We start from the raw sequence: 19397 nt of genomic DNA, 5'->3' as shown, positions 1-19397 counted from the left end.
AATTTGTGGACTCGTTTAGACAATTATTTTTCCAACAAAATGCTGTTTGATTCGTTTAGGATTCAATGTGAACACTGACACCGAAATAAATACTTTCTCTAAAAGATGGTCATTTTGGTGGAGGAACTATGCATTTCGTCACGTGCTGTGTGTTGCGAAGACTCGCTTATCTAGTGATGCGGCTACACATTTGATGTTGTTTTATTTTCTTCTACGTCTTTCTTATAGTGTAACTACCTTTTATTTTCAATTAAGCCGAGGTATTGATTCTATAAAGTAAATCTCTATTAATAAATGGCTTAATAAAAGACGTCAACTATTAATAATAAATCGATTAATCTGAAAGCAAACAAGGAGAAAGTACATGGTCGGCCATACATTTTTGCCCCTCTACTTATCTCCGACCAGAACTCGAGGTTATATCATGGTTGTCTAGCTGAAAGGCACGTGTATAGTATGTATATATTTATTCCTGACTCGTAAAGAGCTGACTCGATTTTGCGTGATTATTGTACACTCGATTCTTATTTCTTTCCCTTCAGTTATTAAAAATAAATAGTGAACTGATAAGTTATCTGTAGGGGTAAGGTCTCACTGCAAATATATTGAACGATTTACTAGACTGAGATATCCATGCTTGGATAAGAATAATACCAAATTTTTATTACAGATTTTGCATCCAGTTTATACTAGATCCACTTTATTGCCGATATATGGATTTCCATGATTTAATTTTAATTTGACTACTGAGGCGTTGACGTTAAAATGCATTATTAATATCACCGCGGTAAACGTCTGCAAAACATTGACAGTTGCGGGTAATGTCTTAAAGTTATGGACCAGACAGTTATTTTCATGTGTAAATGCTACGGTTTCCTAAAGCAGTTTTATAAATAATACAAGTTGTAGCAGATCACAGGTTTCTCGCTGAGTTACTTGGTGTTTCACCAGTTTTCGAGTAATTTATACACAGGAGGGAACTAGCGTGATTTTATAGAAAAAAATCAGTTGTAACATTGATTTTAATTTTCTTTTCAGATTTGGAGATGGAGCCAGATTTGTCAGATCTTAAAATTGGCTTCATTGGAGCCGGGAACATGGCCTTTGGAATAGCTCAGGGGCTTGTGATGTCAGGTGAGACCTCTTTCCTCAGTGTCGCAAGGCTTCTTGGTAGAGTTTCTGCCTGCGATAGATGACTGTATGCTAAATCCCGCATTTTCGGGGCTTAAAGTTTGTCGTGACACGTTCCTTTAAATTTCCTTTTTTTGGTAGATTTGCCGTCCCGGTTATAAATAATATAACTCTCATAAGGGGAGGCATCATCATCTGGATTTTTATTACAATTCTCTGATTCAGTCTTTATTTTAAAATTGATTTCATTTTTAAAAAGCTAAGATTTGTATTTGGTATAAACCCAAAGCTAATTAATGGGTTTCATAAAGTCCCTCATTCAGGTGTGCCTGCTGAAATCTAACCAACTGGTCTTAAGCAGAAAGAAAAACACTGACACAGTGTGAGTATCTGATAGTGTTATTCCCATCACCTATTAAGAGCTGCTTAGTCAAAAACTAAGGGAGCCAATGATGGTATAGAAAGCTCTCTGTGTTGAAGTTGTTGGAAATAATGGATATCTTTAAAAAAAAACAAGGTCTGTGTGCAGAAAAGTCTATATACAGTGGTGAGAAAAAGTTTGTGAACCCTTTGTCATAGCAGCGGTGCTGAATTTCTTCCATTTGTAAACTATCTGCCTGACTGTGGACTGATGGAGGGCCAAGTCTTTAGAAATCCTTTTGTAGCCCTTTCTTATGAGTTTCAACAACTCTTCTTCTGAGGTCCCCTGAAATCTCTTTTGATCGGGCCATATTGCACTTCAACAGAATTATGGGCTGAACTGTTACTAATGAGACCGAGCTATAAATTGGTCATTACTGATGATGAGGTCAGTCGGGCTGGGAATAAGATAGATGTGGACACAAGAGCTGACTAATGCCTGTGTGATATTTTTAATATGGAGGGGAAAAATGTAGGGCCCAGGATAGTATCTTTTGTGACTCCCTTAGTACCTGACAGAGGTTGTGCAAGAAATCTAACATGTTTTACACACTGTATGTGTATTTTACATACACTTTTGTGTACTGCATTGACCTAATTTAAGCTAAATTATTATTAAATTATTTTTCTTATACCCACCCAATTTGGAAAGTTAATTTTATGTTGTTTGACATTTTTCCTGGGAGCTCCAAGCCCCCTGACTGCACACTGGGGAGGAAGAGGAAGGCTAGACAGATTCCTTTAGCCCACCTGCCTTTGTGTCGCTAGTCTTTTAACACTTCACATTCAGTATAGACCTCTTGTCGTGGCTACAGTGCCGATGGGAGGAGAGGTGCGTCTCTCACGCACCACATTGTGGGCTAGCTGGCACCCAGGAACCACAGGGGTCACTGTGTGCTTGGGAGCTGAGAGAGCCCTGGCCAACTATACCTTACTACCACCCCGGTCCTGGTCACAGCCAGCTAGTGACATGAGCAGTGGTCAGGAGAGCCTCTTTACCAGTGAGCCCCTTGGGAGGCCCAGTAAGGAACTTCTGAAATCAAGCAGAGGATTTCATATCAAAAGCGGTACTAGACAGCATTTATAAGACTGAATGATATTGAAAGTGTGAACTTGAGTGACTTGAGTGAGAACCTTTTGTAATATCCTTACAAGTTTCAAGGCTGCAGTAACATATCTGTGCCCTGAACGAAATCAAACTGCATCTCAAAATATAGTTGCTGTATAAAAGAAGATTAACAGCTTGTTTAGATTTTTTCCCTGATGTTAGAAGCCCAAAGCACATTGGATATATTGTAGCCCTACAATAATTAGGGTCTGACTTAAGGTTAGGCTGAGAGGGTGTTGTTTAAATGTAGCTATTGTTAATTGAGACTGAAGAGATTATGTTCCTGCTTCAAATAATATGCATCTGGATCCTTAGAGCATATTTAGAATTTTTCTAGATGATAGCATGTCTATTCTGTGCTCTGCAAGCTAATGCAACACATATGCCATCAATGTCCTCCGTTCATCCCTTGTTTTCCTGCAGGTAAAGTGCAGCCCGCAAATGTGATGGTGAGTGCACCCTCGGACAACAACCTGGGCAGATTCCAGGTAGGCTTCAGTCAGTGGCATTGCCTGTACTTTTTATTGCCGTATTCTGCCAATTTGCTGTGGTGAGATATAGTTTCACCAATTCATAAATAATGTGCATAAAATGTGTGGGCCTTTGTGCATCGTTCATAGGCTTACTGTAATATTGTGGATCTACTTACCTTCCTTTCTTAATATTGTTATAAATATTTATGAGAAATATTTATAACCAAATTTTAATATTACTATAATTTTAATATAATTTAATATAATTTTAAGAAAGAGAAAGAAAAAAGTGCAATGTTCATCTGTGTGGGGATCTTCCATTTCTTTTATCTGTCTTTGGAACAAGTGGGTTCATATATCTACTGTTAAAAATACAGCAGCTAGAGTGCCTCTGATCTATTGTTACAAACTGAGTGGCTTAGATCAGCACTGCGTTATTACTTGAGTATTATTGTACTTTTGTACTGTACAGTTACTCCCACTTTTTACATAGTGTTGCTCAGCCCCTGGCACTGACTAAGAAGTGTCCAGTACTCTCATAATAGGGTTTTTCATTTTTAGTCTCTTTGTCATTTTCTAGGATGTGTAATTGGAGAGTACTCAGTAAAGTCTGAAACTCTCTAATTACATATCTAAAACTCAACACTTCTTAGTGTCTCAGTTAGGGTCTGTGTTCCTGGGCATCTCACAACTTCAGTCTCTCCCTTTGTGCTGTAGGAAAGAGGAATGGTGGTGTCTCACTCTAACGCAGATGTAGTACACAGCTCTCGGCTGGTCTTTTTGGCAGTGAAGCCACACCTCATTCCCATCGTGCTACAGGAGATCTCCCCTGCTGTCACTCTGCGGCACACCGTTGTCTCTGTGGCAGCGGGTGTTACCATAGCAACCCTGGAGCAGGTCAGTGCCAAGCTGGGAGACACACTTGGGTGTCAGTACTGAGCTACTGTCACATGACATCAGACGTATTCACAGTCGCACACTCACCTGCATTGAGGCACGCCTGACAGAAAACGTAAAGTTATGGATGATTTGGCTTAAGTGTTGTTTTTGGTTTTAAGGTCCTAATTGTAAGTGAACTGAAATTGAATATGTGATTCAATTTCTTTCTTGTCCTCCCCATCTTCTCCGTCCCTTTCCTCTCAAGCTGCTTCCATCTAGCACCACAGTTCTGCGCCTGATGCCTAACCTACCCTGCGTGGTTCAGGAGGGGGCGCTACTGTTCTCACGGGGTTCGATGGCTGGGGGGGAGGAGAGTGAGCTCCTAAAGGCCCTGCTGGCCCCCTGCGGCCTGGTGGAGGAGGGACCAGAAAGCTGGATCGATGCCCACACAGGACTCAGCGGCAGCGGTGTGGCCTTTGTGAGTACAGGCCCTCACTGTCAAAACTCAAATCTCCTCGCTCTCGCTCTCTTTCCCTGTGTCAAGCCCTTTACTGTTCCCCCTGCAATTTCTATTCTTTCACCCCTTCAGTCTCTCATTATTTCACTGTCTCTCTTTGCTTTGTCTTTGTACAGTAAATCCCCACAAAAAGGTTTGCTCATGTGCAAAGTCCTGCCACACAATGTTATAATGTGTGCAACACGGCACCAAGCACACAGTAGCACCAACGCTGTGGTGCCTGGTAGCTTGGTCCTATGTGTATCTGGCAGGACCTGGTGCAGATACTCCATCAGAAGGCTGATAATACAACTAAGGTGGCTGAAGTGAAGAGAAAGCACACAAACTGCACGGTTAACCAGTTTTTGGGTCACCAGGTCCTGGAGACGTGTGTGTGTCACAGCGCCTGTGTGCCTCGGTGCCTTTTTTTGGGTGGGTCCTTGTTGTGTGGCGGGGGACTGAGACATGTTTTTCCAGGTGGAATTAGCACGTTCTCTGCATGTTTGTGTGGGTTTTCTGCAGGTAATCCAGTTTGCTCTCGCAAGCCAGACACACAGACTTGATTGGTGGTTCTGAATTGTCCTTTTTCCTTGGCTCTGTGATGGACTGCCATCTGATTCTACCAACAGAGAAGTCAGTGAAACAGTATTACAAGGGACAAGATACTGTACATTGCTTGAAAGAAATATGGCAGTGGGGATGAAAGATTACACCTGGGGACACAGGGGTGTCTCCCAGACAGGAGAAGTGTGAACACACAGTGGAGGGGGTGAGAGACACAACCCATAATACTGGGGGCATATAGGGTGAATGTAGGTGTGAGCTTGTTCTCTCCTTATGGGATAGATTCTGGCCTGATTTACCAATGAATAAATGGACAGATGGAATTAAGTAAGCAGATAAGAGCCTTGTGCCACATATCCTCTGCTTGTCTTACGTCAGCACTCCTGTCTGGTTGGTTTGGCAGGTCTATCTGTTTGCTGAGGCCTTGGCGGAAGGTGGAGTCAAAATGGGCATGCCCAGTGCTCTGGCTAATCGGATAGCAGCACAGACTGTGCTGGTGAGTGACGGCCATGGAAGCAGTAAATCTGTGTGTCTGTTGTGTTTCTGTAATATAAAAAGTATTTCTGTTGTATCTGAGCTTTACCTATAATCAGGCAATCAGTTGTACATCATTAGTGAATGCCTTATATGCAGCCACTAGCTTCTTTATGAATTTGATTGTACCTTAATTGTCTTAATGTGAGGTATACTATGACATATACTGCATGTATAGGTATATAACACCAGGACACTTTCAGTGCATTTCGACAGGGAGATTTCAGACTGAGAAGCAGTAATTAAGGCAGGACATGCCAAGTAGTGAATTGCTTAGGTGTTGTTTTAGAGTCCCTGTGCTGGGTGTATTGCAGTGTTTGGGTGCCGTATGTGACACTGCATCTCCCTCTGTGATCTTTGTGTGTTACAGGGTGCAGGGAGGTTGCTGCAGGACTCTGGGAAACACCCTGCTCAGCTGCGCTCCGAAGTTTGTACACCCGGGGGCACCACTATCTTTGGGCTGCATGTGCTGGAACAGGGGGGCATGCGGGCAGCAGCCATGGGCGCTGTGGAAGCTGCGACTGAGAGAGCCCGCGAGCTGGGGCGGAAGTAGAGGCAAGTGGACCTCATGGACTGATGTCTTGACCATAAGAATAGTCTGAACTGACTCTGCCATACGAACGAAGGAACAGAATGTATTTAATAATAATTATAATAATTGCTTACACTTCCATAGCGCTTTCTGGACTCTCCACTCAAAGTGCTTTACAGGTAATGGGGACTCCCCTCCACCACCACCAATGTGCAGCATCCACCTGGATGCGACAGCAGCCATAGTGCGCCAGAACGCTCCCAACACATCAGCTATTAGTGGTGAAGCTATTAGTAATGAAGCCAATTCATAGATGGGGATTATTAGGAGGCCATGATTGGTAAGGGCCAATAGGAAATTTGGCCAGGATTAAACCCCTACTCTTTTCGAGAAACACCCTGGGATTTTTTTTAATGACCACAGAGAGTCAGGACCTCGGTTTTACGTCTCATCCGAAGGACGGCGCCTGTTTACAGTATATTGTCCCTGTCACTATACTGGGACATTAGGACCCACATGGACCACAGGGTGAGCGCCCTCTGCTGGCCCCACTAACACCTCTTCCAGCAGCAACCTTAGTTTTTCCCAGGAGGTCTCCTATCCAGGTACTGACCAGGCTCACACCTGCTTAGCTTCAGTGGGTTGCCGGTTGTGAGTTGCAGGGTGATATGGCTGCTGGCCATAAATGAATATGAATATAATTTAAATGAATATCATAATGTTTAAATGTTTCTGTGATTGAAAGACAACCAAACAAAGGGTTTCTGAATGTCTGGTACAGCAACAAACTGGAACCAAGAGAGATGGCCTGCCAGTGCAGTCACATTCCCCCAGCTGCAGTGACAGAGACATTTAAATTTATGAATGAAATAACAATTGCCTGCATTTCAATTGGCTAATAACCAGATAAAAGCATCTGAAAGCCAAGATTACATGTTTGACCTTCAAATAAATGTAAAACATATCTTCAGACCCTGAAGTCCTGGAACTGTAACGAAGCACAGGTGTACATTTGATCCAAGCATCCCAGTGCATTCATCCAAGTTCTCCACAAAACTGCTTTTCAATCCCAGTTATTTTTTTAGTTTTGCCTTTTCCTCTGTTGTTTGTGCGTTTATTTGGCCTTTACCAATCATGGCCTCCTAATAATCCCCATCTCTGAACTGGCTTCATCACTTTGTTCTGCTCGCCACTGATAGCTGATGTGTGGTGAGCGTTCTGGCGCACTATGGCTGCTGTTGCATCATCCAGGTGGGGCTGCACATTGGTGGTGGAGGGGAGTACCCAATACCTGTAAAATGCTTTGTGTGGAATGTCCAGATAAGCGCTATATACAGTGCCTTGCGAAAGTATTCGGCCCCCTTGAACTTTTCAACCTTTTGCCACATTTCAGGCTTCAAACATAAAGATATAAATTTTTTATTTTATGTGAAGAATCACCAACAAGTGGGACACAATTGTGAAGTGGAACGAAATCTATTGGATTTTTGAAACTTTTGTAACTAATAAAAAAATGAAAAAAGGGGCGTGCAAAATTATTCGGCCCCCTTGCGTTAATACTTTGTAGAGCCACCTTTTGCTGCGATTACAGCTGCAAGTCGCTTGGGGTATGTCTCTATCGGTTTTGCACATCGAGAGACTGAAATTCTTGCCCATTCTTCCTTGCAAAACAGCTCGAGCTCAGTGAGGTTGGATGGAGAGCGTTTGTGAACAGCAGTTTTCAGCTCTTTCCACAGATTCTCGATTGGATTCAGGTCTGGACTTTGACTTGGCCATTCAAACACCTGGATACGTTTATTTGTGAACCATTCCTTTGTAGATTTTGCTGTATGTTTGGGATCATTGTCTTGTTGGAAGATAAATCTCCGTCCCAGTTTCAGGTCTTTTGCAGACTCCAACAGGTTTTCATCCAGAATGGTCCTGTATTTGGCTGCATCCATCTTCCCCTCAATTTTAACCATCTTCCCTGTCCCTGCTGAAGAAAAGCAGGCCCAAACCATGATGCTGCCACCACCATGTTTGACAGTGGGGATGGTGTGTTGAGGGTGATGAGCTGTGTTGCTTTTACGCCAAACATATCGTTTTGCATTGTGGCCAAAAAGTTCGATTTTGGTTTCATCTGACCAGAGCACCTTCTTCCACATGTTTGGGGTGTCTCCCAGGTGGCTTGTGGCAAACTTTAGACGAGACTTTTTATGGATATCTTTGAGAAATGGCTTTCTTCTTGCCACTCTTCCATAAAGGCCAGATTTGTGCAGTGTAAGACTGATTGTTGTCCTATGGACAGACTCTCCCACCTCAGCTGTAGTTCTCTGCAGTTCATCCAGAGTGATCATGGGCCTCTTGGCTGCATCTCTGATCAGTCTTCTCCTTGTCTGAGCTGAAAGTTTAGAGGGACGGCCAGGTCTTGGTAGATTTGCAGTGGTCTGATACTCCTTCCATTTCAAGATGATCGCTTGCACAGTGCTCCTTGGGATGTTTGAAGCTTGGGAAATCTTTTTGTATCCAAATCCGGCTTTAAACTTCTCCACAACAGTATTACGGACCTGCCTGGTGTGTTCCTTGGTCTTCATGATGCTCTCTGCGCTTTCAACAGAACCTTGAGACTATCACAGAGCAGGTGCATTTATACAGAGACTTGATTACACACAGGTGGATTCTATTTATCACCATCAGTCATTTAGGACAACATTGGATCATTCAGAGATCCTCGCTGAACTTCTGGAGTGAGTTTGCTGCACTGAAAGTAAAGGGGCCGAATAATTTTGCACGCCCCACTTTTCATTTTTTTATTAGTTAAAAAAGTTTCAGAAATCCAATAGATTTCGTTCCACTTCACAATTGTGTCCCACTTGTTGGTGATTCTTCACATAAAATAAAAAATTTATATCTTTATGTTTGAAGCCTGAAATGTGGCAAAAGGTTGAAAAGTTCAAGGGGGCCGAATACTTTCGCAAGGCACTGTAAGTGTTAGGAACTATTATTATCATTAATTATTGATGTAAAACTATATTTTAAATATATCTTAATGTTTTTGTATCTATGCCCAATTTGCTGTAGGATGCAATGATGTTGGCTGTAGCCAATCCTAACTCAGTTTTGCGTCTCCTAGTCAGCAGGCAGATTACTGTGCTGTAGTCCAGGGACCCCAACCCTTCTGTCCATTGACATTTTAGAAAATCAGTGCTTTCAAAAAAAAAAACAGAATGATTTAATTGAGAAAGGACCAACTCAAAATGTGCTTAAAGCACAAAGGGAATACTGGCACAAAACAAAAATCAAACTCTGCAAAACTGCATTATATAATGGAATACAATTCTGTATAATGCAACAAGTGTAAATCTAGTTTAATGTTGATCAGTTTCATGCACTTGAATCATGGGGGTATAGCTGTGTAGTCCCTGTCAAACAGTCAAACATGTATAGAGAACAGACAAGAAGGCTGGTTCACCATACAGTTATTATTTCTGTAGGTCAGTATGTCACTTTACTGTATTAGTTAATATCTGAATGCAAAATGAATATGCAAGTCTTACATCAATAACTCATTAGGCACTAACGCTATTTTAATTTCAAACAAAGAACAGATAATCTCACTATCTGTAGTATTGTCTCTTGGGATAGCACAATATGAAATCACGTGATTCAATAAAAACTCCAGGCACTCATTATTTGATGTTTGAATTGTTAAAAGTGATTAAGAATCTGTATAAAAATGCATTAAATTGTCTTGGTAATGATTTTAATAAACAGCAAAAGATTAACCATCTCCCGAGTAATTTCTCGATGCCTGGTTCCTACTGTATTGGAATGATTGAAGGTGACCTGTATGTGAGAGACTTTTCCCAGAGAATTATGTGTTCTGCTTCATCAATCTGATCTAGTACATAGAATCCAGGAAAGCACTGTTTCCTGCAATGCACAGTGTCACCAATCTAGACCAGTACTTTCAGTGGACGTGGGATGTCCGGAGGCATCTTCTTAATACCTTCTTTGGTACATATTAAATACAACCTCACTAATCTATGATGCACTGCCGAAGTCCTTAAACTAACAGTTTTTCTGTTCCTCCATGTCTGTCTAGAAGTATCTATTCTTCAACAAGACAAGACCACACTGTTCCAGGATTACAATGGAACAAGGAAAACAATATTGAATTTTTGCCATGGTCTAGTTTTCCTTCTGACCTGAGTCCAGCTGAACATCTGTGGACCCAACATGACTAGGCCAACAGGAGACTGACACAACTGGTCAACCTTTGCTGGCTGGCTGTAGCAGCACAGGAAGAGAGGTGGATCATTCCAAAGCAGTCTGTCCAGAGGCTGATAGAGTCCAGGTGTCGTCACTGCCAGCTCTTCTAATGCTCGGAGAGGTCAAACCCGATGCCAACTTCATAATGTTTTCACATTTTGCCATGTTTCATACTGGAAAGTTATTTCTTTGATCTGTGTTTTTCTTCTCATGTTCTGTGATTTTGTGCAATGTGTATGAATTAAATATTAGATTAAATCCGTAAGACCAGTGTTTTTGATTTTTGCAACACTATAGGTGCAAGAAATTAGAGCATGTTTATTCAATAATACTTCTTAATTTTTAATCCAATAAAATAATATGTTAATATGTTGGTTGAAAATATCTAAATTACATACTGTATGCCATAGAATTTATCAGTCTGTGGTGTAAAAGAGCACAGAGCGCCCCCTCGCTTCACAATTGTATCATTCCTTTTTTTTGTTAAACTGTTATCTCGAGTTGTGTGACCGGCGACTGCGCACTTCACTCGATATTAGGAATGTACCAACTTCCAGATTGTCAGAGGAAAAAAATCAAACCCAGCTATTTTATTTTTTAAAGTGCACATAAAAATAAATAAATAAATAATTAACATTTGTCAAATTATTTCCACGTTTAGCTCAAGAGCTTGTAAGAAATAGGTTGAGTCAGCTATCTGGATCCAACCTTCCCCCCTCATCCGTGTAAAGAAAGTGAAGTGTTGGCCCTGTTTTCTCTCTTTCTATTCCTCTGTTCCTGCAGGAGGGACACGCTGCGTACATCTGGTTCAGAAAACCACCCAAACATCGGAAAGTGAGTATAGACAGTGCTGTCTGAGCGTCGGGGTTTTTTATAGGAGTTGGTCTTTCAATCTGGGGAGTTATTTCATTGCTGTGGTGATTGTTCTCGGTCATTTTCAACGGAATCGGAGACTTGACAGGGCTTCATGCGGCCAGCGCGGTGGCAGGGAGCGTCTGCGAAACACGCCTCAGCCTGGAAACGCGCACTGCAAGAGATACTTATCACGCTGTTGGTTATTTGGAGTTAGTTATTAGATTTTCAACTCAGGTTGGTGGTACTGAGGTGATGTGTGCTCCCTGCTTGTGAAATCGGTAAATCGGCTTGCCTGAAAGCTGATGATCTCAACTCTAACCTCCAATTCGTTAGGGATCATCAGAAAGTGTGGAGAGGTTGAGTAAACGTACAGTACCTTTTCATTTGTAATCTTCCGAACGGGAATTTGTGAATTTACTCCAGGTAAATGTGAGTAATGCAGAGTCTACAAACTGAGATGAGTATTATAAAGTTTTTGAGTGTAGATTTAAAAAACAAATAAAAGTTTCTCCCTAGTCACCTTGTCGGATTTGAGATCATGACGAATCAAGTTTGCCTCGTTCTTCCCGAGCGGGTTGATAGCTGGTAATTTTAAAACATAGTTAATGTAGAGTTTTATTTATCAGTAATGTCTGTGGTGGGTATGTAAAAATGTATTATTACTTTAAATACAGTAAGCCCTATATGTGTGTCGTATGTGTATATCTAAAGTTTATAAAATTGTGCATGCGTGGAGTGCAGAGAATATGAATTTAGTACACTGCTTTTATGCTAGATTTAATGTGTTTCGTACACAGTCCAATTCGACTGTTTTACATTAGTGTCTTCTCTGGTTTAAGCTGAAATAGAGGTTTGCATCTGTACGTGTGCACCTGAAACGTGTTTCCCAAACCTCAGGAATTGGTAGTAGGCTGGGGTGTACTGTGGTAGAGGAGTTAATTAAAATCTGGTCAGGAGTCTCAAATATTTAGCAGCTACTGATGGAATTGGTGGTGCTAGCTTCGTCACAATAGCTGAAGCAGTCCTTGTTTCAGTCACTTAACATCCGTTTCTTTCCATTACTTAAGTGCCTCTTGTCAATTATGGCTTCCCTCCTGATCGCACTGGGATGTATTAGGGAGCTTTTCATTGGTTGGGCTCCTATTTAATGGCCAGGAGCCCATTCATGATTCTTAGCTGTTTTAACACTGATGGTGATCCATATGGCTCTATATTGGAACCTTACTGTTTAGTATTTGAATGTTACCCTGTGAGTTTCCCTGCAATGCTATAGACCTTGAGATCTGTGTGCAGACCAAATCAGAACCCACTCAGCAGTTTCAATACTTGACAGATGCCTGTCTAATATGAAGACATAGCTGCAGCAGAACTTCAGCTAAACTGCGACTAGTGCTCAGGGGCTCCAGGTTGCTGACTTCATTCTTAATGGTCCTGAAATCAAGTCTTTGATGGATGTTGGAATCCGTTGTGTTACTTTTAACCCAGGGCCTCCTTGTGAATGTTAGCAGCATTACAAGAACATCTGCCATCTGTGTGGAACATTGCCCAGTTGATGCTGTCTGAAATATTGGTATGTGCCTTTATTTCAACAAGATTCGACAACTGTGTTGCCTTAATTCCCAGGGTTTGTGTTTAGAGGCATCAGTCATAATCTTAGCAGATGACAGCTTCACACCATCAGCTCCTCAGCCTAGCACAGACATCCAGTGTCTGAACCTGGAGTTCATCTTGTATCAAGCAGGATTTATGAACTGGATTACTGCAACAGCAGATCATCAGTGGGGTAAAACTAACCTCACGTTCCCTATTAGTTGGGAACAAACGACTGTTGAAATCTGCTTTACAGAAGGAGGAAGAGCCGACCTCCAAGGATCAAAAAGTGGCGTTGCTGTGAACCCCTGGCCGCCACAAGCCAGTTATCCCTCTGGTATCTTTTCTGACACCCCCTGGTTAAAACCAAAGCAGTGGCTGCTGGGAAGTTCAGAGTGGAAATGAAGGTTCTCCTGTCCACAGAGCTCCAGGTTATGTTGAGGTTATGTTTTTGTGGATCTGATTCTGGCCTTCTACAGAGAAAGACCAGACTCCACTCAGTGGCCAATGAAGCCCTCGTGTCTGTGCAACACACCAGGGACTCTGCGACTGTCTCAGTCAGAAATAATTGAACTAGTTTTAATGTAGAATTTAGAATAACTCATGGTTCTAGGAACTCGCTTTGCTTTTTACCTTAACTCCTTTTTTTGATTTTGCTTCTGCTGTACAGTTGTTGTGCAGTGCTGTTTTTGTTAAAGAGTGCCCCTAAATAAAGTTGGATTATTAATAGATGTAGACCCGGGAAGGTTTGCTACCTTTCCAGATGCCTTCAAGTGTGCAAATGTGTAAAACTGGTAAAAGTTTAGACATATTAAGTTTAATCAGAAAAGGAGCATGTAATTGAAGTGGTATGAATTCCACAGAATGTACGCTCTGGTGTAAGAGTGTGAGTTGAGCAGTTCTATATATTTTCTGTGTAAATGACTCAATATCTCCAAACCTGCTCCTGCAGAACACCAATCCAGTAAGTTAAATTACAGGTTAAATCATTGCTAAATTATCAATTTCTATAGTTATTGAACAATTCCATTGTGATAAATTAAACAGGTGATTTATCAAGTAATTTGGAGATCATTAAGATAAGATGAGATCACTTTATTGGCCATATACAATTTCTTGTATTAGGAATTTGTCTTTTCACATACCCCAACTTGCTCTCCATGAGAGACACAGACAGGGAGAGAAGCTTGGTCAGGTTGAAGGGTCAGACATTTATATGGCGCCCCTGGAGCAGTTGGGGTTAAGGACCTTGATCAGGGGTCCAAAGGGGTAAGATTCCTCTGCCGGCCGCGGGATATGAACTGGCAACCTACCAGCCATTGGCGCAGATCCTGAGCCATGGAGCCACCACAAAGCCATTAGGACTAAAATCTAAAAACTGTTCAGTCATCAAGGAGCAGTGTTCTCTTAATTCATCAAGTTGCTTGATAAATTCCACCTGTGATGCATCAGTAGCTCACAGGTGTTGAAACCATCCAGGCCTAAGGATTTGTGCTGTTCTGGTCCTTGTATACAAAACCTTGCTGATTTTTTTTTCTGTATGTTCTGCTCTGCTGCTGTGTGGTTTCCCTCCAGTTACGCAATACTAACCTGTTGCTCTTCTCTCTTTCTTCGCTGCGGCTCAGGATTGGAAATAGTGAGTATTTCACAGTCTAACTTTGCCTCGGTCTCTGTCTGTCTGCAGTTCCCATGTTCTCCAGAGCTCCACTCCATGTCATGACACCGACATACCATTGCCAGGGTAGAGGAATTGCCACCACCACCACCACCACCACCACCACCACCTTATCCATGTTGAATGAGAATATTGTCCCTGACAATGTAAAGAAGCATTTGCACGTACATGACCTGAATAAAAGGGGGCTTACGGGTGTCAGTGTTTTACTATAAGTATACTGCCACAAAGCAAGCAAGCACTGAATCCTGTCCTCTTTTTGTTATTAGTCTTTCTGCTTTTCCTGGTTATCCACAGAACTGAAGTGGTTCCTGCTCTATCCTGCCTTAATCGGGAAGTGTGGGATACCAGATAAGCCCACGCTCAGTGTACTTGCAGTCTCGAGCAGCGGGTGGCTTTCAGTGTTTTGCAGAGAGCACTTCTGCAGTGGAAAATAATCAGAACAGCCAGTGGTCTCCCTGGTCTGTGGTCACATGGTGGGGATTCCTCTGTTAACCCCCTATGCTCTTTCTGGTTGTCTCCTGGACGGTGAGTGCCCCATCTCTGAGCCCCATGTTACCTCTAAAAGCCGGTCAGTGCTGTCGAACTTGACATTCCCTTCCCTTTTCGCTCGTCTCCCGTGTCACATGCTGGCCTGGTCTCTGTCAGATGTGATTGGCTGATTAGGGAAAATGCATCCTCATTGGATAAATACTGCTGCTTTAATTCTGCAGCAGGTAGTAGCAGTGCTGGGTTATGGTGCTCCCATGGTGTAATGGTTTCATTCTTTGTAGGCTTTAGGTCCTTGGGCCTTTTATATATAAGCCAAAGCTGTATATCTTCTCTAACCAATTGTGGTATGCAGTTTTTACATTATGTGCTTCTTGAGTGCTTCCAGCAAGCTGATAAATTTACATTCCACGTGACAGGGAGCCCAAAGACTCATGGCTATAAACTCCCACGGCTTTCTTTTCCTCTCTTCAGAGAACCTTGAAGATGGTCTGTGATTGATTTGTTTTTTAAAACTCTAATATTTCAATGTTTTATCTCCCTGTGTGTTCAGGGCTTTGATAGTATGTACAGTTCAGGCATCGGCATGGGAGTTATGCTTGTTGTGAGCAAGATTGTGCTTTCAGCATCCATTTTGCAAAGTAAAATGGGAATTGCAAAGTAGATTTTTTTTTCAAATGATTATGACAAGGCAAATCCTATTGAACCTATGTAGCAAAAACACTCCATCTCCTTCTTACCTTCACATGCTATCTTTACATCAATACACCCAGCTGGGTCAGCTCTCAGTAGGCAGCAGTGGGGAGGGGTAGTTCAAATACTAGATGGGAAGCTGTTGTACCTTTGCTCATGGTACGTCACTCAGATAGCTACAGTAACATGCCCAGCTTTGGATGAATGTGTTAGCGGAAAGTATAAATGTAAAAGAGATTTAAAGGTAGGTAGACTGTCGGGAGATATACACTGAAGTGCTATTGGAGTTGCCAGGAGAGGGCGATATTGCGCAGGGAAGCAGATGCTGCAGGACTCACTGCATAGCTATTGCGGGCTTTATGAGTCATTGTATGAGTCCACACCCCCTGAAGGATGTTTTATTGTCACTGTTAGTAGGCTTACATAGACGAGTGGTGAGAAAATAAGGATTTTCTGCTTCATGTATATAATTTGTACCAGAGTCTGCAGGAGGCTAATCCTGAAGTAGATTATCTCGTTTCGCTTTTTAAAACCCAGGGGTGAATTGCATCCACTTTTGCTTTTGGTGCCCGAACCCACTGGAGGCACAGGTGTTCAGGCTGTAGAAATAGGAATGTGCTGAACAGCTGCCTGGCTCTTAGATTCCACATTTCTGATCATTGTAGGTGCTCCACCCATCCCTGATCTGTGCAAACCCACAGCCCAGTGGGTGTGAGTTTATAACCATGATGTTTATATCCCTCCACGCATTAATTAAAGTAACAAATAAAGATTAATTCCAGGCTGAAAACCAGAAAGATGTGACAACATGACATTTCATCTGAAACAACAAAACATTGTTTCTTTTTTCAACATTTCAGTTTTGATTTAACCTTTATTTTGTACCTTTTTAGCCAGTACATGCTGTTGAAGCTCCCCACTCAAACTACTTTAATCTTTTCTGGATTTCTTAATTAAGGATCTTTTCCTGTCAGAAAGACAAAGAATAAGTAAAACATTACCAGTCCTGCTGCTGTTGGGCTTTTCCATTGTATTCAGCAGCGACCCTTTGCTGTGGTGGGTTCCTTAATGGTGTAAGTGAACATCCAAGGACAGACCAGTTGTTAAACTGCTGGCTGGACCATAAGAACCCAGGCTGCCTGTCACTGGTTAGGACATTGACAACCCAGCCTGGTCCTGGAGAGCCTCGTTCCTGTGCAGGTTTTGCAGATGCCTGTAAACAGTCAGTGGGAATAAATCTGTATGAATTCATGGGCAACTTCAGTGAGCTTATTGATCTACATATTGATGGAAAGACATTGTGGGCTTTAAATAATATAATAGAATTATTAATTATCTCCAGAAATAGGAGTGTTGCTGAATTCCAACAACCTGAAGTTCTTTGGGCCTTGATTTGATCCTCAGTAGTTGCATAACCTAAAGTTGAAAGCAGAAAAGAAATGGGAATCTTAATTGACTGTTGAATACAGGGATGCAAACTGGCTGAGAACCTCACTTTGCAGGATAGACGCGGGGCTGTGCAGGATATCCTGCAGTGGGGCTCCAGGACCTCTGTGCTGAATGTGGGCACGCGCTCAAGACCAACCTCTCATTTCATCTCATCACGATTGTCCTGTCCGGCCAGCACTGCATGCATTTCATCAACATTAGTCCAATTTAGATGGAGAAACAGGGGAGTTCTCACAAGCTTTTTTTGAATGTCTTTTGTGGATTGATGACCAAAAGCTGGTGGTTTGTCTGCATTTCATGACTCCCACCTCCCGGCTCTTGCAGTGGATTTCTCTCCCTGCGCAGGTTCCCTCCAGGTGAGGGAGCAGGCAGCCTTCGCTTCCATTCCTTCATTGCAGGGACCCCTTACCCACTGAACCACATTGTCCGTTCAGCAACGAAGCAGCAGATATTTTTAGAAGTGTCTGAAGATCAGCAGTAGGGTGGGATGGAAGAGCAAAGGTTGCCTGAAAGGTGGAGACCTCACTGTTCTGTGTCTCTAATTGTGCTGTAGGCTTAAGATGATGGTGGTAAGATCTTGTCAGTGTGTGCCACATGTACTGATAGGCCTCCAGGCCAGCAGGTGGCACTGTTTGTTGCCAGAATGCTGTCTGATTACCACCAGCATAATTTATATGGGTAGTGAGTCATTCCACTGTTTCTCCACTGTTGTCCAAGTGTTCACTTTTCACTTCTTGTGCAATAATCCTTGGAGTAACGTAGCTCATTTTATTTGTATTCTGTATTTTCTTTAACTTTTCCATTCAGTTCTGTACCTCATTCCATATTAAAAAATGGTTCCTTAATTTGTTATCCACTTGTTTGTTTTTTTGTTGCCGTGCCCTTTCTTTTTTTTTTGTTTCCTGGGATGAAGCTCTGTTAGCTCCTTAGTAAACACCCTTTGCGAGATATTCATTCTTCAGGGTTTTGGATTGGAATATTTTTGTCACCCTGAAAACCGTCCCTCCCAGGGTCTAGCAGTGTTCTCCCTTAGTCTTCTACCTGTTTGTTCTAACAGTTAGATCTTGAAGAGTAACGGTCAGCATTTGAGAGGACAGGATTCCTCTGAGCTTATTTCAGTAGTTTGCACATCTTGACTGTCCTGTTGTGGTCAGTCCCAGGAGCTGGGGAACAGGGGGTTACACAGTCACCCCCATAAATCTACTAGCAGAGTTTCATCTTAGTTTTTTTGCATTCTAATTATTTTGTCCATTGTGAGTCTTTCTGTACAATTATGCATTGTGTCTATAAGTGGCATGTGGGACTGGTCCAGAAGCAAGTACCTTTTCCTCGCCTTGAGCAGTAGCACTTGTTTTGTAAGAACACAGCCTGACCTACTGGCATCCTTCTATCATCCTTGATTCCAGAGATTTCTCCTAAAGCGACCCCAACATCCCTTAACTCTCCACCCAGTGCAGCGAGGGTTTGCTCATTTACACAGCAGCCCTTTTGGCAATTTCAGCACAATATGGGGGCAGATCTTCTGAAATTCCTGGCAGATGCGTTCGGAAAGTCGAGGCAATGCTGTATTGCATTGGCAGGTCAGATCTCATCCCACACAAAGTAGAAGTGCCTTTATCCATAGATCTTAAATTGTAGGTATCTTAAATGAGAACGGTGGCACTGTTAGGGCATTTGATTTATTCCTTAGTGTAGCCTTACTGCCGTTGGTAGAAAAATTGCTCTTAACAATGTATAGAAGTTGGTAATATTTGAGTTAAAATTCTGACCTGATTTGGACTTGTATCCCAAAATGTTCCAATGACTCAACCTTTTGCGTGAAGAGAGGCCCAGGAGTTGGGGAACAAAGGCAGCTGTTTGAATGATCTGTGTGGCTGCCAGGTTGAAACTGTACACAGTTCCCACACCCAGTCGTTTGGGGAATGGGGGGAGGGTTTGCTAAAACCACTGCCCTTGAATGAGGATCTGAACAACGAGGCTTAAAAATAGTCTCTTTGTAAGTGCAGCAAATTGAAATTCAGGCGGAATGCAAAACAATTCTGAGCTTTATTTCGACATCACTTTTTTAGACAATTTAAGCATCCGAGGCACCGAAATCAAAATGTCAGCTTAGGTTGCCATTTTCTTTCAGCTCTTGCACTCCCTAACCCAGCTGTCTCTTGCGATGTCCTCTTGTGTTTCTGGATCAGTCTCCCTCAGCTTCCCTGTTTCCTTGTCTGTTACTAACCCAGCAGCCTGTCCTTGTTGCCCTTCCTTTT

The 19397-nt window shown here is 42.3% G+C and overlaps 1 protein-coding gene across 7 annotated transcripts; it reads left to right on the top strand.

The window, feature by feature from the left end:
• Positions 1–15: 15 nt before the first annotated feature.
• pycr3 (pyrroline-5-carboxylate reductase 3) lies at positions 16–9901 on the top strand. 7 transcript variants are annotated; one of them, XM_088643216.1, is made up of 9 exons: positions 394–454; positions 1039–1134; positions 1443–1513; positions 3083–3147; positions 3850–4029; positions 4277–4489; positions 5475–5567; positions 5976–7473; positions 9106–9901. In XM_088643216.1, exons 4-8 carry the CDS (start codon positions 3106–3108, stop codon positions 6156–6158), a joined length of 711 nt encoding a protein of 236 aa, XP_088499342.1. In that variant the 5' UTR covers positions 394–454; positions 1039–1134; positions 1443–1513; positions 3083–3105; the 3' UTR covers positions 6159–7473; positions 9106–9901. The 7 variants fall into 7 exon arrangements, with proteins under 7 accessions (XP_088499336.1, XP_088499339.1, XP_088499342.1 ...); XM_088643214.1 differs by lacking the exon at positions 394–454 and adding an exon at positions 458–583; XM_088643215.1 differs by lacking the exon at positions 394–454 and adding an exon at positions 464–818.
• Positions 9902–19397: the final 9496 nt, after the last annotated feature.

The sequence above is a fragment of the Lepisosteus platostomus genome, chromosome 8 (assembly GCF_059453375.1).
Source record: "Lepisosteus platostomus isolate fLepPlt1 chromosome 8, fLepPlt1.hap1, whole genome shotgun sequence".
Lineage (NCBI taxonomy): Eukaryota > Metazoa > Chordata > Actinopteri > Semionotiformes > Lepisosteidae > Lepisosteus > Lepisosteus platostomus.
This window is presented reverse-complemented; position numbering and strand designations above follow the sequence as displayed.

Coding starts and splice junctions, on each gene's coding strand:
- pycr3 (XM_088643210.1), top strand. CDS start 106: ATGGTCATTTTGGTGGAGGAACTATGCATTTCGTCAC. Junction 143..1,038: donor GGAACTATGCATTTCGTCAC/GTGCTGTGTGTT, acceptor TTTTCTTTTCAG/ATTTGGAGATGGAGCCAGAT. Junction 4,030..4,276: donor CCATAGCAACCCTGGAGCAG/GTCAGTGCCAAG, acceptor TTTCCTCTCAAG/CTGCTTCCATCTAGCACCAC.